General features: G+C 42.8%; 1 protein-coding gene across 2 annotated transcripts in view; it reads right to left on the reverse strand.

Moving 5' to 3' along the window:
• Nucleotides 1-2,329: 2,329 nt before the first annotated feature.
• The window catches only part of lmx1bb (LIM homeobox transcription factor 1, beta b), a 51,313-nt gene continuing 25,689 nt past the window's right edge, over nt 2,330-27,953 (reverse strand). Inside the window, exons 3-8 of one of the 2 annotated variants that reach the window (XM_074669283.1) lie at nt 10,294-10,526; nt 8,180-8,355; nt 7,625-7,702; nt 7,187-7,253; nt 4,653-4,814; nt 2,330-3,515 (exon numbers count right to left, since the gene is read on the reverse strand). In XM_074669283.1, the coding sequence (XP_074525384.1) occupies nt 3,358-3,515; nt 4,653-4,814; nt 7,187-7,253; nt 7,625-7,702; nt 8,180-8,355; nt 10,294-10,526 (874 nt within the window). In that variant the 3' untranslated portion in view covers nt 2,330-3,357. The remainder of the gene's footprint in view (nt 3,516-4,652; nt 4,815-7,186; nt 7,254-7,624; nt 7,703-8,179; nt 8,356-10,293; nt 10,527-27,953) is intronic. The other variant, XM_074669284.1, reaches the window with a different exon arrangement.

The following is a 27,953-nucleotide window of genomic DNA, read 5'->3' on the forward strand; positions in this document are numbered from 1 at the left end:
TGCTCACCTTCTTGTGTGACAAGTTAAGACAAATGGCGGTGTAACCTTGCCAACAAGTCCAACACCTGGCTGTCAGATTGAAGCCTTGATAGCAGAGACATATTTATATGTATGCTGCACACTGATCTCATGCTCTAAATCCTCACTGATCTGACACCTGCACGTGCTCCTCCTGCTCACCAGTAACAGCTGAGATCATTAAACCCTGACATGAGAAGGACATTCGGAGTGCATCCAGTCACATTAAGCAGTGGTTTCATCAATGTTCTGTTTATCTGTGTGGTCACGTGACATCACAGACAGTGGGTGGAGGCTTGCTGGGCCACATTGAGGAGCTGTCAGAGAGATGAAGGAGCACCCAGATGGTACTTCCAAGCAGCCGCCCGACGAGCCCTCAGGTTATAGGTGGGGTTCACTCGCTAGTCGTGCAGCTGGTATGTCACCTGAACTTTTCCTCCGACCTCACCCTCGCTACATGTTCATGTTTGAGCCTTACAGACGAGTCACGTATAGGAAAGGCTGTGAACTTACGAGTATGAGGTCACCTGTTAAAGTCTCATAAAACCTGGATAGGCAAATTACATAAATGTGCTCAGAGATGAGTTGTAAACTTTGAGGACTGGAGTGAACTGAGCCACGCTAACGGCTATACTTTGGCTCTGCTTAATGCTAAACGACACTAACATTTTACCTGTTATTTTAGGTCTGTATATTCTATCTCATCTTTGTGTGGAGGAATACCATGCTAACAACTCCAGAAGCACTTGACAAAAAGTATAGGGCCTTGAAATGTCCGTAAACTCTGTTGGTTAGCGTAAAAGTCAGAGGATCACAATGATTGATGTGCTTACGCTGACGGCACAATGGCTCCACTGAAGCTGAACTGTCTACAGCTCCCCCTGGTGACTGGCTGCAGTAAAGGTCTTAAGGCTCACTTTCGCCTCCATTGAAACAAATGGGACATAGGTTTAAACTCAAAAATCAAAATATACGTCAAATAAATCTTTCTCAGACGTGTTTTCTGATGTGAAAGCTGACGCATCCTATGATCATTTGTCAGAAGAGTCGGTGCCAAACTGGAGGGATGTGACACCGTGATTGACAGCTCTGTTGACAAATGCAGCTCCCACAGCATATTTACTGTTCTTCAGCAGGGTAGAACAGTGATATCACAAAAAAAAACCCAAAATGATTTCAATGACTGACATAAAAATCGGATCAGCTGTGGACTGTGCTGACCTGAAGGATCTTTGACATTTTATCAGTGAAGCCTCGTTTCCACCGAGCGGTTCAGTTTGGTTCATCTTGGCACGGCACACATTTTGTGGGGTTTCCATTGACTAATCCCAAGACAGATCCCCAAATAACAGAGATGAGTCGTGTCTTTTTGGGACCCTTCTGTCAGGCTTTGCTGATCGGACCTGTACCAAACCAGACTGAATGGTGGAAACAGGACTTGAGTTTAATGCTTTGATGCGGCCTAGTTGCTCTACCTGCCAGATTACTCCTGCAGAGTCCTTGACTCTCAGAACAGATCATCGGTATACTTTGTCAGCGTGGGGACCATATTTTGGTCTCTTTTTTTTTCAGTGGGAGCTGATTCATCATCCATAACAATATGCAATCAGTAGTTTGCAGCTTGAACGATCAGAAACAAAATAAGGAAAATGATAAGTGAAGAATCCTCACCTAGAAGAGATAAGATAAGATAAGATAAGATAAGATAAGATAAGATAAGATAAGATAAGATAAGATAAGATAAGATAAGATAAGATAAGATAAGATAAGATAAGATAAGATAAGATAAGATAAGATAAGATAAGATAAGATGATAAGAAGGTGGCCTCTGGGGATTATTAACCTCTTAAAAAACCTCCTGATGGAGGATAGGTAAAACTGAGCATCTCTTGAAACAAGCTGATCTGGAGCAGCAGCAGCTCAGCTCTCAGTCTCTTGAGACAGGGTGTTTCAGTTCAAACCTTACAGAAGTTCAGTTTCACTCTAACCAAAGCTACATTTTCCATTTGCACCTCACAATTGTTTGCCAGTGTCACAAGATCAATTACCTGAAATTATTCCTTGTTTGCTGCTCTCAAACAGTCGTTAGAGGTGCTAAGAGGACAACTCCCTCAGCCCTTGAAAGAAAAATGGGGATTTTTCTTTTCGGCTTATAACTTACAGTAACTGATAAACGCTTGAACTAATTTGCTTTGGTGATTTAAGAGCCACACTGAAGGAATGATGGGGAGCGTTTTGATGTCAAGTGAGGTCAGTGACAGTATGTGAAAGTTGAAAAGCTACCATGTGAATGATCACTGAAGGGCATTTATTTAATGATATCAGGAGAAAGACATTGTTTATTCATCAAACCAGTCAACTTTGGTCAATTAGCAACTTTAACATTTTTGAGAATGCACATATGACAATGACAACAAAAGGTTTATGGTCTGTACGAAATAAATAGCAACATTGCTCATTTACAGCTTGGCTGAGGAAATAAACAAAACAAAGGGTTAATCTTCATATTAAAAAGGCATACAGATGAGTTGTGATACTCGTGAACTCACTAATTGCTCAACAAAAAAAAAAATAGCTCTCCTTTTTAAATAAAGCTTTTCAGTTTTAATATGCACCTTCAAGAGCCTGTTATAGTTAAATAAATAGAATGCTTTCCATTTTTAACATGCACATCCAATTTGCCTGGGGAAAGTATTTACACTTCACTGATCCTACATGTCTCCACGTCTCTGCACCTTTTTTTTCTCCTGTGAACAGATCTTTCTCACCACAGACTCTCATACATACACAAATGTACAGTCACTCTTGCAGACATGCTGCACCTATTTACTATAAACACAATATCTAAACCTATTGAAAGTGATCAAAATGCTAACGGTGAACATGGGGATCCATGTAGTGTAAAGAAGAAACAGTCCAAACACCACATCTTAACCAGGGGGGCGGGGCTTACAAAAAGTTTTAGTTTACAATTGATCATGCACTGTATAAACTCACTGCGTTATTTGGTTTGTGTAATAAGTGGCTTCCTTATCTACTTGTTTTCTTAAAGTGAACAAAGAAAAGAGTTATATCTCCTGTGAAGGACAACGATCCTACCAAATCTAACAATATTTAAGTCTTTTACCCCCCAGGATTCTTCACTGTGCTACAACAAGTGGTTTCACTATCTTTGAGTAAGCTTCAGCACATAACCAGGAGACACAGCGAGGAGTTGTTTCTTCTGTTGAGTCCGTTTCAGTTGGAGGAGAAACTCCTGGTCATCGCGCTTCAGGGTTGAGATGGGCAGTTTATTCTGTGCTGATGTGTTTTTTTTTTCTTTCACTTTTTTTTTCTCTTTCATGATGCGAAATAAGAGTTCTGCATGGAGTAGAGGCGGTCGATGGGGTTCCCCACACGGGCTTGCATGGAGTTGACTTCTGACGACGCCATGAAGCAGTCGCTGAGGCTGGTTAAAGACGTGTCGCTGTCTATGTCATGGAAAGCGGAGTCATTACCTGCGGAGACAGAGAGGGAGAGCGGATATGAAGATTGCCGTCAGGATTCGGTGGCAGAGGCGTCATTCAAAAACGCGCACCGGCGCCCCGCTCTGACTATGAAACCCGTGCAATCTTGTAGTCAGGATTTATAGCAGCGTTGGGAAATTATAATTACTAATAGTCACTTTGAGGAATTGCTGTTGCATGTCATCACAATCGGGAGAAGTGTTTTGTTAGTTATCATCAAAGCTCACTTTTTGCTGCCCTCGCTGGGACAATTGCGGTCTGTGAGGGAGCATGTAAACAAGGGGCATCCTCCTAAAAGATCTGGTTAATAGCAACTGTTTCCGCCTTTCATAAAACCTCAATGTGTTATTTCTCTGGAGGGAATAGTTAACTTTATTACACTCTGGATCTTAATGATAGTGTTGCACAAAATGGGGACAGTGATTTGAGACATATCTTTTAATGCCTTGCCAATATTGTTCTTTTCCCCAAACCAAAGGCGAGTGATGAGACCGGGGATTTGGGTTCCTACAACCCAGAAGAACTAAATGGAGGCAAATTATAAGGAAGTTATGAACTTGAGGAAATGGTCCCTGTGGGGCCTGTTGAGGACATCACTTAGAAATGTGTTATTCCAGTTACATCCTGTGGACTAACTCTTGATTGACTTACTCTCCCCCCCTCTGTCCTTGTTTGCGTTTTAATTCTTTCCTGTATCACACAGAAATCAAGGACATGTTGTTTTCACATTCTGATTCATTAGCTCACACAGCCCTCAATCACTGTTTGGATTGTATTTATCTACAGCTGTCCGCACTGACCACATGTTTTCACCACCACGGGGAAACATCATCAGTTACGGGGCATGTTTTAGAGGCAGAGGCGGGGAGTTAAAACCATATTAAACAGATTTTAAAATGAGCTCGAAAACCAACTTGCTTGGGTGTTATCTCATGTGGGAGGAGAAGCCGGTCTCTGTGAGCGGCAGCTTCAATCAGGGGGGCTGCGGCTAGAACACATGTCCCACACTGGGGAGCTATGAGGTTGATCAAGGGACAGGCATGTGTGTGTGTTTTTTTTTAAAGCATGAGTGGGTGTTTTTTTTTTTTTGGTAGAGAGAGGGGTGGGTGGGAGTTTGTGGATGCTCACCATATGGGTTCATGTGGTCCCCGGGCATCTGTGGGGGGGTGAGCCCCTGCTGGAAAGGGTCCGTGCTGTAGCCATTCTGATCCATGGCGACCAGCTGCTGCTGCGGCGGAGCGAGCGGTGTGAAGGAGTTCATCATCCCCTCCATGCGATTGGACATCACTTCTGCAATGTGGCAAAGAGAGAAAAAACCATTACAGGAGCTGCAAACAAAACCCACAGGGGATGAGTCTGCAGGATGTAAATGAACCCACGCACTACAAATGACCAGAGGGAAAGCAGGATGATGAAGGCGTAGACCGTACGCGCTGGTTTCTTCCCTGGTAGTTTCCCATTCATACCTTGTCATTCTGCATCAACACAGGCTTAACTAAATCTGACTTCTCGCTCTAAATACCTGAATTGTTTGCCGGTTTCTGTTAGTATTCCCATGGAAACCTACAGTAGTTCCCCCATGCAGCTTCTCCCACAATTCCCTCGACAAACAGCTCAGCTCTTGGGTAACTGACTTGTGAGAGGGACACTAAACTCTTGTGGCTTTATCACTAAAAAACCATCCCTCACCCCCTGCATTTTCCTTTGCCGTGGCTTAGCGCGATGACGTCTTGCATTCATTTTGTTTGGCTTAGGGACAGATTTTCTAACTCACTTTTGATGGGAAGAGCTTGGTGTTTACACAGAGACATATCTGCAATCTGTTATTCAGTGTAGTTATCAAAGTGGTGAACTCTTTTCTCACAACACATTTGACTTTACAGCCGCAGCATACTGGATGAGAGACGGGAGGAAGCTGATGGAGTATTTTGTAATGACGATGCTGCTAACGCACAGCTTAACTCAAACAACACTGCTGTGTGAGAAGTTAAAACTCAGTTTAAAATGTGTATATTCATTTTTTTTCCCTCTGTTACTTTTTCCTGTCACGTTTAACAAAGTTTTTTTCTCTCTGTACCTTTTCAACCTGCTCACAAACAACAATTTCTTGAAGTGATCTGGGCCTCGTGCAGCGATTTCCACTACAGAGTCATGTCAGATTTTCATACAGTGCTGCCTGAAGATCTGAAGGTCATGGCCATCCTCTTTTGCTTTAGGCCTTGTCATTTTTGAATCTTTTAATAAAGTAACTTTCTAAAGATGATGAAATCCACAAACTCTTTCAATGTTTTCTCAAGAACATTAATCTGAAATTGCTCTCACAGAGCGGTAAACCTCCTCACATCTTTACTTACTATTACTCTTTAAGGTCATCTTCTTTATCTTTAAAAAAAGAGTTTATTTCTTTTTCACTATTTAATGTGTTGTTTTTTACACTTCATCTTAACTTCCTGGGGCCCTGCATACTCATATGAAGACTAGGGATGGGTGAGTACCAGTATCAGGCATCAGTATCTGATACCAGCTGTACTTCAAGGTATCAGTACACGTGAAGGCTGTCGCTACCAATAACAGATTTTCAGGGCAAAAAAAATTGTGTCAAGTCAGTCCTCCTCGCCAGTAGTTGGCGCTACATTGCTGCAGTTTAGCACCACGGCAAATGTGTGTCAGTTCCTGTTCAGACAACATGAACGAACCATGGAGAGTAAACAGTTAAACTGTTTTATTTTACACTTCAGTTTATTATTTAATAAAATACTAAAACTCTGAGAGTTGCTAGTTTTATTTTTCCCTTTTGTGAATTTGTTAAAAACAAACGGTAAACCCAGAGAGTTCGAAATTATCTGTCACTGTTAGTTGAAATTTTATCCAAAGCTCGAGTGGTAATGGTACTTGGTATCAGTGAGTACTCAAGAGAGGGAGTACTAGTACTGCTATCAGTCTGAAAAAAAGTGGTATCGAACATCCTTAATAAGGACAATACACTTCTGCTTCTCAGACCCATGATACTTAATATATTAAAAAATAAATAAATAAATAAATAAATAAATAAATAAATAAATAAAAAACTCTGGCCTTTAAGCCACGTTTAGGGCCTCTGCCCATTTCATCTTTTTTTGATATCACAACATTGCAGAGTCAAGTGAAAACAAGACGGCATGAATATCTACAAACGTCTTCAACATCAGCTCCTGAAGTAAAAAACAGAAAGGTAGTAATCATCTCCATATTTTATGAATGAAACCAATAACGTCCTTCACAAAGACCAAGTTTAGGTCTCACTTATCCCAAACAGCAATGAAACATTTTTCAACACTTTACACTGCATCCCATTAATTTTTGTAGAAAAGAGTCATAAATGTGTATTTCTACCAGACCCTGAGAGGCAATGACTTAAGTTTTATGTGACATATTTCACTAAGACATAAGTTGAGGAAAGCAGATGAAAGTGAAATGTTGTTCTGAAGTCTAACTTTACAGAGCTTAATTCATATGAGCTTGCACAACCAAGTGAAGAAACATTAAGACAAATTCTGTGATAATTTAACCTTTAAAACGCTGACGTGTAAAAAATAACATGAAGCTCCTGTTAAATTTCCCAGACACAGAGCAGTGAGACAATAATCCCCCCCTGTGTGTGCTGACTTTGTGCAGTTTGGTACCTTGGCCCAGTCTCTGAGAATTCTGTTGTTCTTGTTGTTGCTGCTGTCTTCTTGCCAACTTCTTCATCTGAAACGAAAGGAGTCAAAGTTGTGAGGAGCCCCCAAAACTAACATGCGCTCTTTAATTTAAAAAGGATGCTCCTCGCTGTTCACCCTCGAGTGAACCGCGCGGACTCGGTATCTGAGTGCACTTCATTGTCAAGTATCAAAGCTTTTCAGGAGATAATCATCAGAAAAGAGGAGGGCGTAGACATTTAATGCAAGAGTGAGCTAGATTTGCAACTCCTCCTGCTCCTTTTTTTTTGGTACATTTGTGAAAGGAATGCAGCGATAAGTTTAACACACATAGTTGTGCTGATTTATTAGTCGGACTCAGATGGAACAAGGCTGTTGTGTGTGGACACTTCATCTGATTCATCCTGCGTTAGCCGCTCTCACCTTAGCTCTCTGGTTCTGAAACCACACCTGCACCACCCGGACGCTGAGTCCCGTCTCTGCGGCCAGCGTCTCCCGCACCTGAAAGCACACAGTCAGAAGATTCAGCATCCCACATCAAAACAGCGCTCTGAAGATATCTGCCACAGCTCCCAACAGGCACCCTGCCTCTTTGATATGCTCTGGTTTCAGTGGGGTTTGGGAATGAACACAGTGGTCTTTTTGGACCTCTCGGTTATTGGCTCTTCAAAGCCTTGGCCCGGGTGCAGCGCCTGTTTTAAGGCCGGGGCTACAGATGCAGTTTGCCTATCTCAGTATGATATTTTGTGCAGGCGGAGCGCGTTACAGCAGCCTGCCTCAGTTAACACAGAACAGAAAGCTGCTCGCCACTTCAAAGCCCGGCTCTGAGGTGGGGGAGTTGTTTTAATTTGAGAATTTTATTTGTGAAACTACTGTAGGGCTCGTGTTTGGCATCTAAATATCCACCACGCCAAATACAAACCAGAGTTTGAAAAGACTTGCTTGTGTTGTTGCAGCAGATTTCCTAAGCTGTCTCACCTTTCTGCAGGGTTTTGAGGACACCTCAAAGGAAGCCTTGAAGGCTCGTCTCTGCTGAGTTGTCAGAATGGTTCGTGGTCTTTTGGGCCTCCTGGGATCCTTCCCATCATCCCCCTTCCCTTGGCCTCCGATGCCTTTCTCTGGCTTGATGTCCAACTCCTCATCGTCACTTTTCTCTGCAGAAAGAAAAGAAAAGAAAGAAAGAGACATCATTTTTCTGTTCGGTAACTACAAGCTTGAACTGACTACACCCTCCTCCTCCTCCTCTGTGACAGCCTGCTGATAAATATATTCTTCTTCTTCCCCATTTCTGGAAGATTCACACAGCACAAGTGCATAATCAAAGGAGACACATGTGTTTCTGATACTTTGTTATCAATTTATTACAAAAAGGAAAACGGCCACATGTACGATCAGACTTACAGGAGGCTGCGGCTCGGGCTCTTGGAGAGAACAGTGAAATATGCACATTTGTCATTGAAGTGGACGCTGCGTCACATGAAATTTATGGCGCTCAGCTTTGTCTGATTTACACTAAATCAATCTCTGATAAGAATACTACATCAAGTGCAACATGAAAAAGGCAACGCGAGTACAAACGGGAAATGCATCTCCCATGACACGGTAAGGAAGTCCAACTCTTTTTTTTTTCTTCATTTCCCTCGAAAGGGATGAAAACCTTCATATGGAGCGCTAGATTTTTACTGTTGGCAGCAGGATATTACAGTTTTATCGTAAAATATCTGCATCTCTTATTATTTTCAACAACAAACTGCTTTTAATCCATAAAGATAACTTTTTCTTACTGTGAAAAAAAAACTGTTTATCCTTTACAGTAAAACCAAAAACACATTCAGGACTCTCTGAAATGACTTTTTCATTAAACTTTAGGATAACTCTAAAATTTTATGCTATAGTAATCATGCTTGTTTACCAAAAAGAGCATAAAAAAGAGCAAACTTGCAACAAACTATGTCCAAAGTTGTCTTTATGTAAAGGGTTAAAGAAAAAACAGTGGTTTCGGCCTCTGATTTGAAACACTAAAATCCATTTTGGGCCATGTTTCAGTTTCTGTCATCAAGGCCACAAACTTATTCAACCAGAACATGAAAAATAAATGAATGCATAATCAAACCTCCCTCTTTGTTTGGCTGAAAACAACCGTTTCCAAATCCGAACCAGCAGCGTTGTTAATGATTCCAAATTACACGTGGGGTCTAGTTTCTGTAAGGAGAGACCGTCATGACGGCTCATCGTTATCTGATAAGTATCTACATTTCTCGTCTGAAAACCTACACTCCATCTTCCACATGCCGAGGTTAACCTCCACTCATGTCGACATTTTCTCCGTCTCGATGATCCGGGGACATCACACACACACAAAAGACATGCCTGTGCAATACGCCGGGACACAGACCCAACCGAGGAAGACGCAGAGCAAATATTCCCACAAGTTGACAAAAGTTGACACAGGCACAGATGTATTTGACAAATTCCCTCGCTTTTGTGCATGTCTAAATGTGAGCCAGATGGTGGTGAACAGTGAGGCTTGGCGAGATGCCTCGTTGTGTGTGTGGAGGCTACGGGCGAGGAACACTGGAGCTGATAAGAGTGGAGGAGCAGGCTTTTCTGCAGAAAGGCCCCAAATCCTTCTGTCACTCATCATGATACAGTGATTTAATTCTTTCCAGCACCAGACCCAGCCCACGCATAGAGAGCCATTAATACAGGGGGGCTTGGCTTCGTCCTGTTTCCACTTCCTACTGTATTATAAACCTACGCTCAACGCTTGAATTCAAATGATAGGAAATGAGCCATTGTAAAGCTGCAGATGGTGCCATGTTGGAAGTTTTACCATGAGGGCTGCGTGCGACATCTCCGGAAAATCCCACATGCCCAATAAAAAAACTCTGGCAACCAGTGAGAGAAAAATAACTATTGTTTTTTTCCTTTAATCCCATTAATATATCACTTAAACCAGCCCATTATGTCGACTGTCTGCTGGCTGCCACAGTGATGGAGCAGCGCACACAGAATACAACACCCAGGCGCCATGTGATGATCACACCCGGGTGCGGATCTCGCTCCTGTGTGAGAGGGTGCAGAGGGCTCACCTGAGTCTGAGTCATCGGGGCTGACCGAGCTGAGTAAGTCCTTCTCCCTCTCGTAGTCGATCTTGCAGAGCAGCTGACCCTCCTTCAGGACAAACTCGTCGCCCTTCCTCAGCTGTCGGTCGCACACGCAGCAACAGAAGCAGTTCAGGTGGTAGACGCACTCAAGGGCGCGCATCACAAACTCTGTGGGGGCGATTTTCTCCATGCAGCCACTGCACTTAGTCGCAAATAACCTGCAGGAAGAGAAAATACACTTTTAGGGTGCAGCCACAAGATTTTGGTGAGAAATTTAAGCATCTCTTTGCAGATCTTACAAAGATCATGACCTGTGATCTATGTACTTTTGTTCCTAGTTGTGGTTTAAACATGACGTTAACCAAACAAAAAAGCATGACCCAAATGTTAGCCTATTTATTAGTCAAGTCAAGGGTTGATCGATTCAGCCTTTCTTCATCTACAAATGACTCTACAAAACTACAGCGAGAGTTCTTAAACTTTTTTAGACCAAGGGTCCCTTTAAGTTAGACATTTTCCCAAGGACCCCTCATTATTGTAACAATAATTAGATGAATATTAATACATTTTAATAATGTATTATATAGTTTTTTGCAACCATAGAATTAAGCTTCATTTATACTTTTCAATTTTGTAAACTTTGAGAAATGTTGACTCTGAGGCAGTGGTGTGCACAGAGGGGGGCCGGGAAGGTGGTCAACCCCCTCATAGCCCACTTGTTGAAAAACACATGTTTAAGTGATCCTCCTGGGAGCAAAAACACACGCTAAAGTGACCTCTGAGGAGCCAAAATGTGTCCCAAAGTGCCCTCCTGGTTGACGAAACTCAATAAACTGCCGTTTTGGGAGACAAAAACGCACGCTGTATGTGCCTTTTTCCCCGTTCTTTTCAACCCTGCCCTTTAAAAAGTCAGTGCACTCCACTGCAACAAAGTGTTTTTTGTTCTGGTATATTTTTTTTTATTGTGACACACTATGAAGTGATGGACACGTCAGGATCATATGATAGTTGATCCCAAGGGACAAAACTAAATCAGGCAGGAGTATTGGAAAAAAGCTGATTTTATTGGTGCAAGAGATCCAAGTTTGTTGATATGCTTCTCAATGATAAAGCACACTTTTGATTTTTTCTTTACATTACTCCCAAGCTTTGGTTTGCAGACCCCACTTTGAGAAACAATTTTCTACAGAATGGAGGCAATCTTTAGCTCCTTGTATCACTTTTTCCTGCACTACTTTGTTTCATTATTTACCTTTCTCTTGTAATTGTTACTTGTGGTAACAACAGCAGCTGCTGCTCAGCACAAGTCACAAACTCTCACCCTCAGTGCCTCTCTTTGGCACGGTGTGTGTCTTTACTTTGTCCCACGGCCTTTTTTTTTTTCTTTCTTCTTCTATTTTTTTTTTTTTTTGAGTTGCCCATCAAGAGTTTTTGGATTAAGAGTCAAGTTGGCTTGCTGATTTCGTGTGCAGCCAAGGAGGTGACTCCTTTGGCAGCAGCTCATCTGTTAAAATTTCTAGGGTGGGTCCAGCCCTGCGTCATTCCAAGTGGACACAGTCACAGACACACAACAACCCCTCTATCTCTCAAAAAGAGACGAGGTCATTTACTGCTGCAGTGACCACTGAATCATGAGGATCCTGATCCAGCTGCTGCTGCTGCTGACATTTCTTTCATAACCCAGAACCTCTAAATGCATCAGATATCTTATCAGAGATAATGATTCATTGCCGACTACTGAACCACCCTCTGGTCTGTCCATGTGTCATTTTACTGTCTAATATCACCACTGCACCGCCTCTATCTCCATATCCCCAACAACACTTCCATCTTCTTTTATATGCTCCCAGGAAGATGTTTGCATTGTTTTATTGGTGACTGTGAGGCATTTAATTCGTCCTCTGTTGTTCACAAGAAGCCACATTAAATGGAGCAAGTAGGCAGGGAGTGTGGTTTGATCTTGTCCAGCCGTGAAGCTGGATTTATTAGCGTCCTCTTTGTTTGCCTTGGTCTGGAAGACAGCTGGCAACCGCCTATCTATTTGTGGTGAACATCTATTTCATTGTGCAAGGCAGGGAGGCAGCGAGAGGAGCGATTGACATCATCTGCTGGTTGGGGACAGGGATGAGCGATAGTGATGAATATAATGTGTAAATATGAGCGCAGGGAGACCAAAGGAAGGTTTTGTTATGGTAATGGTGTTATAGGTGCTGATTGAGTGCTGATATGCTGTGTGTGTATGAGTGTGTGCGCGTGTGTTCACACTTGTGTGAGCAGCTGTACGCACGCTAGGAGCAGGGTGGTGTGGTTTCTGGTTTGTCTTTGCTGCTTTCGAAGGTAAAACACTTTTTTAATCCGTAGATTAAAGAGCTAGAATTTTGATTTTCATCACTTTAAATCTAAAGATAATTATTCTACTAACTCTTTCCATCAGCAGTGAAACAAGGAGAGCTGTCACAGAGGCCTGTCTACTTTACAGCAGCAAAACAACATCAGAAAACTGGCCCTCACAAGGTTCATCAAATCCTTTAATCTTTCATTTATTACAATAAGTTAAGAAGATTATTATTCAACTATGGAAAAAAACTCAAGGATAATCCTTTGAAAAAGAAATTTTGGCATGTTTCTCAAACAAGCAGCGTTCTGGTTTTTGTGACCTGCCAACCTGGCTCTGTCCTCCAAACAAACCCTCAAAGTTTGGATGCTGAAAAACAAGATTCAGGCGCTTAATGATAAAAGAAGGGAAAATACAAAATGTAAAAAACAGAAAGCTTACGTCAACAAACTCCTACGAAGATAAGCTGAATATTCAGGGAGTCGCTCCTCGTTTTCAGAGGGATTAGCGTGTTAGCATGCTGGGATCTGGGAAATGAGGTGATGAATCTGTCAAGACCGGTTCCCAGCTCGAAGTCTAATGTGTAGCTAATGATTGCCGGCTTAAGCTCAGAAAGAGAGCAAAAAAGTTGAGGAAATGACTTGTTAGCACGGTTTTGATACGTCCAGGACTCCACATTCACCTTCGACCGCTCTCTCAAATCTTCTCATCTAGATGAAAACATTCTCATTCAGCCCTCTTTCCTTTCTTCTTTCTCCTCGCCGAGTCTAATCTTGTAAGCCATTATTTTTCTATTTCCCCTCTCTGTCACTTTGCATTATTTTTGCTGCTGTAATTCCTATTCGTCCCTTCTGGAATCTTCCTGTCCTGCTTTGTCCTCGGGTCTAATCCGGACTTTCTGCCTGTTTTCAGTCCCCGGTCCCCATTCTCAGCGGGGTTCAGATGGAATAGCCATGCATGACGCCCCTTCTATGGCAACCACACCTCCACAGGAAGGCAACGGAGACTTTTCGGATGGGCAGAGAAGGCCTTTGAGAAGCTGGCAGCAGAAGTAAATCCTTCTCTAAGGAACAAGGAGAATTAGCAGGGAGCAGTGGACTAGGGATTTAACCCTACCCCTCTCCTTTGAAAGGCACAGTCGGTCCCACTCCTGCGGCTAGCCACAATCAAACAGAGGAGGAGTGGGGAGGTGGCGGCGGGGAGAGGAGAACACAAACTCCCTGAATGACACAAGCAGTGGATTGTGGAGGAGCCTAATCCCACTTTAATACCTTTCCAAGTTCAGCTGCTAAAGAATGCTCTTTAAAACAACACCACTGTGTGAGCAGTGAAGGTTGACCAGGGGGAGGCACGCCATTCAACCTCCCCAACATTACCTGATTAGTGGTTTGAGGAGCGACCGGAGGGCCAGGAGGAGACCGAGGAGGAGATGTAAATGATGATTTTATAACAAGAAAACACATCAACAGGGGGAGTTGATAAGTTTAGCAGAAAATCTGAGATTTCACACCTTCACGTGACGCCCCTCTAGGACATAAGGAGCCATAGGTGTGAGTGGAATCAGGCGTAAAGTGGTTTAGGTGATTATTTACCTCGTTCTGACTCTACTTGATCCCACTGACCTGACTTAAATCCACTTTCTGGACTTGCTTTTGAAACATGACTCCCAGTGTCGCAGAGCCAGCCTGATCAGCACCTTTTAAGCTCGCCTGTGTTTAAAAGAAAAACCACAAAGAAGACCACCAGCGTGTCCCTGCTCTCGTACCCCCTCCTCCTCCTCCTCCTCCTCCCACACCTGAGCGCACAGATCAAGTGATGAGACCCTCCTGTGTGGATCAATGGCCGCATCTCAAGCAGAGGGAACTGTCAATATTTACCCAGGCCTCCCTAGAACTGGACTCATAAATGGAAAAAAGAGCCGGTCTCAGCACATAGCTGCATCCCAGAGGAATCATTACGTCCCTCTTTTTAATCCTGCGTCCGCGTACCTGTAATCCCTCGCCTGTTCTTTCTGACGTTATCTATGGCTCTCTCCTCTTCTCCGTGACAGATTATCACACTGCTGAGGCTTGTAACGCCACAGGATGTGTTTTTAGAAAATGCAAAAAGAAAAAAAGAAAAACCCAGACCGAGAACAAAAAAAGAGCATTACGAGGAAGACAAAAGTCAACAGGGAGCGACTGTTATTTTGTCTGATGAACGCTTCAGCAGAGTAAAGTGCAGCTCAGAGACCACGGCCTCTCTGCTGCTCTTCTTCTTCCCCCCTTTCCCGGCACTTTGGAGAACTATGCACTCTCCCTTTGAACAGATTACAGGCAACTTAAAGTGTGACAACATCTTAAGCTCTCACCACATGTTGCCAATGATTTCCCTTCTACAGACATTACATTTAATGCTTCTGCCGCAGTGATAGCATCAGGAGGACTGAGGCGGGATAAAAGAAACCCAGAAGAATAAGAAAAAAAAGGGAGGGGGAGGGTTGGGAGTATGGAGCTGCTTATGGCGCTTGATAATCATGCTACATTTAGCAACACGTGCAACAGTCTCACCTTCTCCCCTTTTTGCTATCGAACAACACCGAGAGAAACACCAAAACAATTTAGAGAGGAGCAGCCAGGGCTATTATGTCACCGCGTCTCTTCAAAGACAGAGGGGATGAGGATTAGCCAGGCAGCAGCTGTAAGCTATTACTTTGAAGATGGGCTCTCGTGTTTGAGCAGGAAACCTGTGGCCACGCCAATCACTGCCGAGGCGAGAGATGAGGCCTGGGAGGCAGGTCAGAGAAGGGCCTCCAGGCAGGACGGAGGGCGGAGGGTGAGCGTAGCAGCCGGTCAAACGTGCACCCATGATGCAATCTGATTTAGCTGATAGGATACATCCTCATTATCCTTTCTCTGCAGCTTCAGAGCAGATAATGATGATGCTTTACCAATAATTTGATACAAAGGAGGATGATTCCTGAATGTAAATGCTTATTTAGCTAAGTTAGCTTAGCATAAAATCTAAAACTTGAGCAGAACAAACATAAAAACAATTTCATAGAGATATTTCAAGACTTTGGGAAAAAGATTGTTGTGTCTTACCAAAATTTAAATAAGAAAGTCAGGACCAATCTTTACTATGAATAAAAGAGTTGGCAGTCGTTTTAGCCTAGCTTAGCATAAGGTTTCAAATCAGGAGAAACAAGTGGACTCACTGGGACACATATTACTTATTTTTTAAACCCAGGAGTGAGATTTCAAGACGACACATTTCAGGTTGTTAATATAAACAATGTAGCATTAAATTAGCTTAGCACAAAAAAAAGAAAGACAGTAAACTGCATGTACAAAATCTCTGAATCAACAGTTAGCTTTTGAGTTCTTGCTGAGGTTGCCAGAGATGAGCAGTCACTCAGCTTAGCTTAGCTTAGCATAGCTTAGCACTGAGTTTTAGAATTATTAAATGCTAGCCTTTTACAACTACTTAAAAAAATGTAAATAGCGGCATCATGGCCAATTTGCAGGGATCAGAAAGCTATGTTGTGTTACTTCATGCTAGGCCAAGCTAATTAGCTTACAGCTACAGCTGTTAACCCATAACAGATTATTAAAAAAAACTGGACTTCTCGACCAACTCAAATATAAGACAACCCAGTCCTTAAAGTGCTGTACATCTGTTTCTAAAGTGTACACACCTTAAAGACATTTTTAAACTAATTTCAGTGCTATGTGGATCTGTTTTTCTGGAAAGACAACAAACATATCTGTCCTAAAGAGGCAGTGGGTCTCTGAACTGTTGCACAGCCTCTCCTCAGCTCCTCATGAGACACGCCTCAGTATGTGAAAATTGGTTCTTTGCAACGGTATCAAGAGCTTTAGCTAAAAAGGAAAACATTTGATGCCCAGATGTGGAAGGCAAACCTTTTCAACTTTCTCTCAACCTCATGAAAATCACTTTGTTATGGACGGACATGTTGCTCTCGTACACTAGGTGTTGGTTAAAAATAGCACCCTGAGTTAAGTGAACAGTTTTTTGATTGCTTGCAGAGGAACGGTTTTTTTTTGTTCACATGATGGGCTAGTGTAAATAAGAGCAGCTAAAGCATTTCCTGCTTCATTTCTCCTCTGTGAAGATGAGGTTAAAACAAACTTTGCGCCTGCGTGGCTCCTCCAGCACAAAGAAGAGGGACCCATAACACCGCATCCATAAAAGATCTCAGTAGCTGACCTCGTTTCATGGTATCAGCGTTTCTCTTTGGAGCATAGATTCATGGAGAGTAATGAAGCCAAATAAAAAGTGCCATCCTTCTGCTCCCAAGGGCCAGCTCCAGTCAGCTCTAAAAGCTGCTTAATCACCATCCCGTGCTTACTACATTAGCATAATAATGGCCTTTAAATTGAGGCTCTTTGTTTTTTAATTAAACTCCCAGCAGGTAAAAGTAAAACACATTAACGGGAGATGTGTACACCACTAATGGCCCAAAGGTGCCTTCTTCATCACACAGCTCTGGCCACAGGGTTCTGCTTGTTCCCTGCTCTGACGCGCAGCAGCGGCGGCCTGCGAGCTCGCTGGGGAGGGATGAGACGAGCTGATTGCACTTGGCATCGCAAAGATAATACTGGAGACGTGTTGGTCGTGTTAGTGTGTGCATATGCACCTGCCCTGCATCACAGAGGGACACACTTAGTAAAAGCTGCTGCATGTATCTATGGTGGATGTTTAAAAGGACACTGCTCACAGTTAGTGTGGAGCGAAGAGCTTCCAAGATTGTCTATCCCACATGACCGCTATTGTGAAAATAAATATGGCCACTTGATTTCTATGGCAGCATGAGCTCCTATGTGCAGGAATGTGCAGCTCCTCAGACGAGTCCCCGGCCAGACAGACATCCGAGGCAGATCTGTGCATAACGCTATACTGCACAGCTGCACAAAGAAATCCTAACCCTTAAGTCGTTATTCAAATGATCTCATTCCAGGGGCCGTGTGTTTCACAGATTACTCAACACTTGGAGTACGTTTGGAGAGGATGGGGTTTGCATGTGTAGCCCTAACTGACTGCAAAAAGAAAAACATGCAAATTATGTGAATATACATCATAGTTTTTGACAAGCCTTGTTAAGGGCTAAAATATGAGATGTGAGAAATATATACGATAAGGCTACGTGTTCGTGCAAAGCTCCAAAGGCAACGGCGGTATGCTGAGAATTGTCTCGCAGCATCAGGCGAGGCTTCTTCCTCACATGTGTCTGCTAATGAGTCACTAGAAAAACAGCGTGGAAATAATCCTCCCCAGCCACACAGGTAGAACAAAGCTGATGGAGAGAAAAGGACAGTGTATTGGGCAGCAGAGGAGGCTAAGTACACAAATGTAAATACAACAGTAAGCAGGCAGGCACACATGATGCTGTTTGGACAGCTGGTGTTCCTGAGTATGTAAAATGAGTGCAACATCACATTTGGGCTCAGTTTTTAGAGCTCAGAACAAACAATACTCTGGTGAGGAAACCAGGACTGGAAGGATGTCTGCTTTTTTTTTTTTTTTTGCATTTTTGGCTTATTTTTTACCTGTTCCCAAAGCAGAGTAGATCCTAGCACAAATAAATGAAAGCCTGAAGTATTGTGTGCTACAAAAAAAAAAAAAAAGTGAAGCAGTTTGTTCTGTATCCACTGCTGGAGATGTGACATGTTTACGACGCCATTTCTCTCAGAGCAAGGTGCCAAGAGAGAAAAAGATATCACAATATGGCCGCCATTAAATTCTGCTGTAAAATGACCCGCACTTATTTAATATATTTATTAGAGCTCTATCTAGGTTTGTTCTTCCCTTCCATGCTAATCAGTGTGAGGTGGAGCAGAGCTGCACTATTAAGAGCTTGGCCCGCTCTTCAAGCCACCGCGAGTGATTGCAGCTTCTGAAGGAGAGCTTGGAGAGCCGGGAGAGTGATGGCTACAATAAGTGTAATGGCTATCACATGTTATAGAGCTATGGCTGACGATAACTGCCCACAGATACACAAGGGTTATTGTTTTATTTGTGTTTCTCTTAAATGAGAGGCAGAGTTACAGGAGACGTATCAGTTTTAGGGAATAAAAACAGCTGTGATGGTTTGTCAGAGTAAGAGACGGCTTTAAAAAAACAGGAGATAAAACAGGAGATGCTTCAGTGCTTGGCTAAGATACTTTACTTTCTTTATTGGGAGAAAATAAATGGACTCGTCTTACAGATTCAGCGCTGGAATGGTTAAAAAACAACATTTGGACTGGAGGGTTTTATAATTACTATTGACCCAGAGGTTCTGGGTCTAAGAAATAAAACAAACAGTAATATGAGGTGTTCTAAAGCACAAGTCTGCAAATATGCAAAGACAGGGTCTGGTGGAGAGCATCACGCTTTGGCTTCTTTTCTCCGCTCTCTAATCTGTGGGCCTACACAATATTAAGACGGCTTTGGAGCCACTTGTGACCCAGCTGTGCACTAATGAAAAATTCCACAGCTCTGTGCGGGGGCCAGCGGAGCTTGACCCCTTTCCACCCTGAACCAAGCAGTGTCCATCTTGAGGAGTTTACCAGGGCTGAAAGATACTGGATTAATAGGTAGCGAAGGAGAAAGAGAGACAATCTGGGAAAAGGCTGAAAAAAAAGCCCTTGTGTGTTTCCCCCTTCGATCTGAAGTATACTGGCGTGAAGTAAAGTGTTTGCGCAGGTTTTAATGGGCGCAGATGATCTGGACGTCATTGTGATGGAGCCTGCTTGGATGAGGGGGATCTGTTTACTTAACAGAGATTCAGTCTAAGCCCAAAATTAGTTTGCCGAGAGAGAATGTGAGGCAACCAGGAATTAGACGTTGTTCACAAGATCCGGATTGGTGTGTTTGTGATCCTGCTGCCCTTGATTCTCCATGTCTACGTCTCCACTGAGACAAGAGTCAGCTGTATAGAGGAGGCAGATATCAAAAGAAAACCCAGCTCTGGATCAGGATATACGCTTGGCAATTATAGACTAATGTACGCCATGTTAGCTCCTAACATAAGTCAACAAGCAGAGGTAGTTTTTATAAGGATGTATATATTTTGTCTGGTTTGTCTTTCATTATCTGCTCTCTTTTTTTTTCTTTGCATTTATTTATCCAAACTAGGACATAATTTAAAGAACACCCACTCATCTCCTGTGGATGCTAACACTGAGTCACACAGATACATAATCATGCAGATAAAATCTAAGGAAATAGCAACACAAATGGCAGGAAAATAGACAAGAATGTAATGAATAGTATGCAAAAAAGAATTGTGCATAGTATTTGGAAAACGTTGCATGGTTCTGAGTCTAAGATGGTTAAAGCTACATTTTGAAAATTTAACAAAAATGTAAAGAACAATTCATTTTACTCTGAACTAAATAGATACGTATGCAGGGACAATAGACTACTGTGATGAAAATGGTGCAGACAGTGATGAATTGTGCAAGATTGTGAAGAAAATGTGATGAAAAGTGTGGGGGGAATGTGATAAAAAAAAATCAAATATATGGAAATCTCTATGTGTGTGGTGCCAAATATGGAAAGTTTAAGACGGATTTTGATCCAACAATGGTGATTTTAGAAAATGTTGGCCACATACCTTCAGTATATTTTTAGATTTAACAAAAACAAAATGCGTATACCCACAAATAGGAATAGTATGAAGAAAAAATAGGAAGATTTTGATTAAAAAAGGAAAAAATAAGATAAATTAAAAAAAAGTATGGGTATTCAATGCAAAAGCATTTTGCTTTTATTAAAATAAAAAAGAAACAAAAAATCTCGGAAAAACAAATAAAACAATCAACTGGTAGGGAAAGCAATTAAAGTGTGCAAAAAATAAATAAATTTGGTTTTAATGGAAATTGTCATGTTTATGTGACATTAGTGCAGCAAAAGTTTTGAAATCAGGCAGATCTCAGTCTTACATCTTTCAGAAATGAGGATAGTAGCATCAGAAAGGCAGCATTCATCAAGTGAGGAGGATCAATACCAAGCACTTCCTCCTTCAATTCTCATCTAAGCAAATCATACTGACTCATTTCTATCGCTGCATCAACATCATCTGTGCTGTAAAATTGCCACATACTTCAGACAGACGAGTCCACCTTCAAAGTCCCACAGGGAACAGACGATGGAGCTTATTAACAGGCAGGGGGATGGTGTGTGTGTGTGTTTGTGTGTGTATGTGTGTGTGGGAAAATGAAAGAGGCAAAGCAAATGAAAAATAAACATTGTTATTGAAAGACAGGATGCTTTAAGACCCGGAGGCCAGGGATTAACATTCAGATTAGCATTCAAATAATTTATTTGAATTTCTGATCAGCAATCCTCTTCAAAGAGCTAAATCCCCCAGATTAGCAGGTGTTATGCTAAAAAGCTGTGTTTTTTTGTCAGCAACGTAGCTACACTAGCCAAACAAATATGTCTCTGAGTGTGAAGGGCTGGCATGGATGTATGGCTGTAACCATGGCGACTGGCTGGTAGTTAGGAGCCGTGGAGAGGGGTGCAGTGTAGGAATGTGTCAAACAGACAGAGGGGCGCACACACACCGCAGAGCAAACCAAAAACCTGCTGTTTCACTAAAGACCATCGGCTACATTACTGAGACCACCTACAAATCCCAGAAATCTTTGGGTCAAGAGGGAAGGAAAGGTCATTTTGCACAATCATGCCTTGATTTCATACATTCTTTCCCATTTAGTTTGATTTAAGAGACTCTGGCAGAGGGAGTCAAGCATAAAAGTGATGAATTTATATTAGAAAAAAGCTAAATGCCAAGTGCTCCACGTTTTATCCACTATGGCTCACTCTGCTATTTCTAAACCAAGGACACGGAGGCAGAGAGGCGTAAAACATGGCAGACGATGTTCAAATCTGTGGGCACAAAGTGTGCACTTACTGTCTAAAGAGTCCAGTTGAGTTTAAGGCAGTTTACATGATCTTTCCTTACATGCATGGTATGAAAAAGGAATCAAAGTAGTTTTTGATGACTGATTAAAACACACTGATCTATGTTTGTTGAACCTTATATTTTTCAGCCTTAGCACTAACATACTTTCTATTTTTATAATCACACACTCACAAACAACAGACAAATACTTATTCAGTGTGTGGGGCTGTTTCCCCCTAAGAGTAAACTATAAAGGGCCGATATTAAAAAATCCATCCCTTAAACACTATTCATAGAAACTGAATTGTTTCCATTAATGCTAATTCACACTCCTAATCTACAATTCACTGAGAAATCAGCTTTAAACTGCAGCCTTACTCACTGACGAGGTAGAGACTTTAAATTAAGAGCAAACATGAATCCATTAGAGGTAAATATACACACGGAAACAGAAACACAAACAGTGAGCCCTCCTCATGCAGGTTTCATGTATTCATATCAACAAATTCTCTCACCTTGTCTAAACACACTCAAACACACACACATGAATGCCACAAAAGAACATCTTCATTAAAACAAAGTTTCTGCATCTGAGCTTTAACTCTGCCCATTCCACAGCCGTCTCTCCCGTCACATCCTTAATCATATCTTTAAGGCACAGCTGTTCAGCAAGTGCACATGTAGCCTGGTCATTACTGTAGTGACATTTCTAAGTGGCATTACAAAAAAAGCTCTAACATCAAACACATTTTTTGTTTTTGTTGCTTGAATAAGAAACTTTCCATATGCAGATTTGATGTCCATTTTAAAACTTGTAAAAGCCAAACCCAGTGATGAAAAATACCTTTAACAAGCTACAAAAGTCTTTGTCAGATTGTGAGGATCATTTGGGAGGAGAACTTTAGGTGAGATATGAGCGAGGAGGAAGTAGATTAAACATGCTATCAAAGAGCAGGAACTTGGGGCGAGCAGTTTAAGTGTGCTCCATGTCATCTCCGCTCAGCTGCATTTCCTGTCTCTTCTCAACTGCCAAAATGAAGGTGAAAATAAATAAAAAGTAACTTAAAAAAAAAACCCAACTGGAGCAGATTACCCTGGACTAGCTAATACACAGATTTAACAGGAGTACTTCTAAGGTCCAGCTCTAAGGAAAGCTCTAAATGACATATGTTGGGAATTTTAGAAGGGAACAGGAACATATTTAAAAGTGTAGATCTGTTTATCTATTTAGGGATAAAAACAAAAAGTTCATCCTCTCATGTCTTAAAAGACGGATAACTTGTACGTTAGAAATAATACAACATGAGGATGTGTGAGCTGGAATCAGTGATGAGAAAGGGAAGATATTAAAAGAGGTCGTGAGACAGCTGTCAGAGGATCTATCTGGTTGAACTACTCGAAACACTGAATTATTGTTTGTTTTGTTTTTCCTGAATAGGCAAATCTACCTAAGGCCTGCAGATATGTTTAAACTCAGAGTAACAATGTTGTCTCTTTAAACCTCTTCAGTCAGCTACACCTAACAAAAGGAAAACCTAGTCCTAACATGTAAATGTACAACATGTAAGGAGCATTTTATTGAAAACATCCCTACAGAATATATTATTACTCATCACCTAAACAAAAACAAAAAAGCTACAAATAATCAAATTCCACCATATCCAATGTACTACATGTAACATTACCGTAATGTCTTGAAGTGTAGACCACATCCTATTTCTTTTGTTATTCATGGGCTATGTCCCAGTGCAGCTACCTCTACTTTAGGAAATAATCAGAACGTTTATTTCACACTGTCCAAACAGACATTTAAAGTGTAGTTATAGAGTACACTTCTGTCTGGAAAAGTTGTTTACATTCATCATCAGTTGCTGTAAAAATCTGATTTCTCAACACATCTAAGGTCATGAAAGGTGAATTCACTGTTATGTCTGTGTGTCTTTTAAAAAACAAGATGTTTACCTCTGAGCTTTGAGCTGTGGTATTATTGTTGATAATTGCTTCATTGTAATCGTGCACAAACATTCCACACACAGCACCTGAAAGAACAATAAATGAATTATGCGGACATGCTGCAACCTGTGTTTGTTCATGCATGAGTGCGCACATGCATGTGTGTGTGTATGAGTGTGTGTGTGTGTGGTTTTAATCCTCAGAGGGAATTTCTCTCCTCGTTGAAGCAGCTAATGTTACTCTGAAACTATTTTGTTCATGTCTTCAAGTCTTCCAGCACGCACATTGCCCCGGGAGGTCTGGCAGAAGAGTCGTCTGATGCCCTTTCTGCTCTTTCTCACTTCTTTCCTCTGGTCTTTCTCACACACCCACACATACACACAAACACAAACAACCCACACTGAGTGTGTCTCTGTCATGTAGTTGGCGGAGTGTAAAATCTCTTCTCTCCAGTTGGAAGAGAACAGGTTCGACAAAATTCCCTTTTCTCCACGTGGAGCCTTTAAGGCACAGAGTGGAATGGCGAAGCATGGCACGGCACGTCTGGTTTCCTGCGAACCTGCGGTGAGTCTGTGCGGCCCTGAGGCTTTACCTTGAGTCAACTTAAAGGTCTGACTGTGACTTCTTAGTGAGTGCGTTATGACCCCTAACAGAGTGCTGACGGGGTTTGTCACACTGTGCTTTGAGCCCATGAATTGGCGTTGTATTGTGGTGCAGGAATACAGGTGCCTCTGCTCGGATGGCTCATGCATATAACGGCTGCTTAAACAGCCTGACGTGAATTCTCCAGAGAGGGTGATGCAGCAGCTGTAGCTCTGCACATTTAGCTTTGAACAAGGCCGATCTCACTGGTGCCCCTGCCACTCATTGTACACATGATGGGGCCGATATGGATGCTTATTTGTCTTCAGATCAGTGACAATGTCCCCCGCTGCAGTGACACCCGCGTTCAGCCCCTCTCAGCAAGGAAAAAGGTTTGTATTCACCCTCCAATTTTACACTCTCTTTACGTCCAGGAGTGTCTTTGTGTGCAGGGAGGACGGCCCATTCTCTGAAAAAAGCAGCTGTTTCTATAACGCTGTGGCAGCACTTTATGCAGCCCGATGATAAATGAAGGGGAAGAGGCAGAGCTGAGGTGCAGCTGAAGCACACATACACACACACGCTGAAACAATGGCAGAGGAGGGTCTCTGTGCTGCATGGATGTGCCTCAAACACACACACACACACACAAAAACACACTCTCTCTCTCTCTCTGCAGGTTAGACTCCTGGAGCTCACACATAGCCAGAGGTTACAGGAGCATGTTGAAGCAGGAGGGGAGGGGGCAACACGCTGACACATCCCACCAGTCTCACACAGACCCAGGGGACTGAGAGGTTGTGGTCCCCGTCCCAGCGGGACCTGTCGCTGCTCCGTCCTCAGGGCAGCCATCTTCCTCTTCACCAGCGACCCTAATGACAGAGCCTCAGGCCTCGTCACTCCACCCCCCTCTCCCACCAGCCTCCACCAGCGTCACGCTCCTCTCCGCTCCCTGTTGTCCTACCCAGGTGCCTGTCAGAGGGGTGTCTGCTCTGTGACTGGTGTAGCCGCCCACATAAAGGCCACCCCTCTCCCCGCTCTCCTGCCATGCCCCCCTCCCCTCATGGCCCCGGGCTCCTCAGCCTTTCATTTTGAAGTGGCGCGGGCCGGCTCTGCACCAGCCTGGGCCCTCGGCCTGCAGCCTGCTCCATTGTTTGGCCTCAGAGAAAGACTATTATTTCAACTCAATTTACTGTGAGTAAACACTGAGTGATAAGGCCCCCTGTCCTATCCCTCACACACACACACTCACACACACACACTTCTCTGGTCCCTCCCTCCCTGACCGTGGGCTGTAATATACACCGCCAACAAATCACTGCTCTCAGCCCGTTGCGATCAGCGGCTTTAGAGCGGAGCTTACTAATTCACTTTCCAACACAGATCAGAGGACAGGCCTCATGTGTTTCCAGCACCGCGCCACATTTACAGGGGCTTGCGTCCTGACGGTGGAGCGATATAAATTTCATCCACCAGCATCCTCCCATCTTTAGCTCACCATTCACATGCTAAACCCCGAGCTAATCAGATGTAAATATTCAAAGATCCAAACTGTGAAAGAGTGCTGAGACAGTTTATTAAAAGACAGAGTTTTAATCATTTTTCAGCATCAGTAATATCAAAGACGAGCCGGATGATGAATGGCTCTTCTTCTCTAATAGATCAGCTCAGATCTGAATAATCATGATCGCAGCTTTTTGTGTCTCCGAGACAATGGACGCAGAGTGACTCGTGACTCGCAGCTGCAGGAATGACACGCCGCGGCCAAATGATACTTAACGGATTTAAACGCAGTCAAAACAGAGCGAGGAATTCTTCAGATGAACATGATTTTTAGATTTTTGTCACCTATTTTCCTGAACGGGAAAAGCTGAAATACAGAGCAGAGCTATTTGTTGTGTTTTTCTTCTATTGGCTCATAAAACGCCCTCCGTTCCCTCTTCTGCGTGAGCAACTGTGCTATGTCTTAATTATACAGAATTATCAGCCAGCTTTAAACAGCCGTCGTTTGCACTGTCTCCGCCTTATGTGGCTAATATAATTATTGGGAGCCTACTTTATCTTAGGCAGAAAGAGGCTGACACAGTAGCACAAACTAATGTGATAAAAGCTTAGCATATCGCGGCTTGATTTGAGGATTTTAAAGGTAAGTGTTTATGACAAGGTAATAATGCCTCATGCAAACGGCTGGCCTGTAAATTGGTTAGTTAGGGCATGATGGATGAGGGGGAGCCTAACCTTATTTCCAATAGAGCCTCTTGATTTCTGGAGCTGAGGATAATGAATTTGATTTAATTAGACCATCCCTCATCTAATTAAGAGTGGGAGAAATCTGACCCTGTGTGTAGTCTTAATACAGACTTTGAAGCAGATGGACGTATCTGAACAAAGACGCAAATGAAGCATTTTGAAAAGAAAGAAGCGCTCTGTTAAAGAGGTGTCCCATTAGCAACAATTTCTGTTTATGGAGCCAATCCTTCATGAAGTAAGTAACAAAAACTTAATCAATTATAAAAATGATTATTGTGTGAAATAAAAACAAACTACCAGCCCATTAAGAAGAGAGTTGAGAAGATGGGATTTGGGATTAGACAGCAGCTATAAAGGCCCAATTAAAGTGATTCATCATCAGATTATTAATGAAGCTTGTGAGGGTCCTCTGCAGTATTGGTAATGGCCTACTTGGCCTATCTCCTCCTGAACCCTCTGGGTAGACCTGCTCCTTACTCTGCCAAGGTAATCTCTTTAAAGGCCGGGGAGATGCAGCCCACCAGGCCCCCCAAGGCACCCTCGCGCCGCTCCCACCCCTTCACGCAGAATACGCTGCGCTTCACCTCACAGCCTTGACAACTCTCATTATGGCTCCAACTTTTCCAGGCTTCACCTCGGAGGAGGAAAAACTCTCTCAACTTGATCATTCTGACAGCCGCGGGTGTTGTATTTGTCATCCTCCGACTAACTGGACGTGCTCACGAGAAACGGGGATCTGAGGAGAAATGATGTAAAGTCTTCCTCATCGGGGCGGAGAGATATCTGGAGCCAGTTCTGATTCGCTTCTGGCTCTGATGGTATCTTTGGTGAGGGTGGGTTAAAAAAAATCTCAAATCAGCAATCATTACTGCATATGTTTGGAAGTTTTATAATTCTTATAACTGACAGTCCATCTCCTTGTAGCCTCATATATGCTTAGGTAGCCAACACACTGCAGATCCAATTACCTGTAATACTCACTTCAGTTTATCTCACTCCCAGTCATTATCTAAATTGCCGACATATTATTAGGGTACCTGTTTGAGAAGTGTGTGTTTCTCTTTGTTCTCCTAATAGGGCCCAGAGGGAGCGTTGTTTTGTGCGTAACCCTCTGCAGGCCATAAAGGAACGGGCTTTTATAACCCTTTTCCAAAACAGAGGCACGCGGGACGCTCAGAACACCTCACCATTATGCACCCAACCCAAACGTATCTGTCATGACACGGTGAGTGGTGGAATCAGGAGATTAATTATGTGATTGCAGGGAAAGTGGAGCCCGGGCCCTCTGTAAGATAGGTCCCTCATTACATTACCACGGCCTCCAGAGGAGCCCAATTGACTTCAGAGGCGCTGGGCTGGTCCACAGAAGAGCTGCACTGATTGAGCGGTGTGACAACTATTAACAGCTGATTATGCATGGACTCTGGTGTGGTATAGATAGAGGTAAAAACCAAAACACTGAAGTTGAAGCAATTCTTATGTGTTCGTTTGGGAGAGATTTGATAAATTTCCCTGCTGCACCCAAAAAAGTGCTAATTTGAAAAAGTTGATGAGATTTCTCTGTGGGCTTTAGATTTAATTGACACTTGTGTCTTAAATTTCTTTTAATTGCTCAGTAGCTACGGCTCTTTT

This window comes from Halichoeres trimaculatus, unplaced genomic scaffold (assembly GCF_033239565.1).
Source record: "Halichoeres trimaculatus isolate MK-OKI-2021-1 unplaced genomic scaffold, fHalTri1.1 fHalTri1_scaffold_5, whole genome shotgun sequence".
Taxonomy (NCBI): domain Eukaryota; kingdom Metazoa; phylum Chordata; class Actinopteri; order Labriformes; family Labridae; genus Halichoeres; species Halichoeres trimaculatus.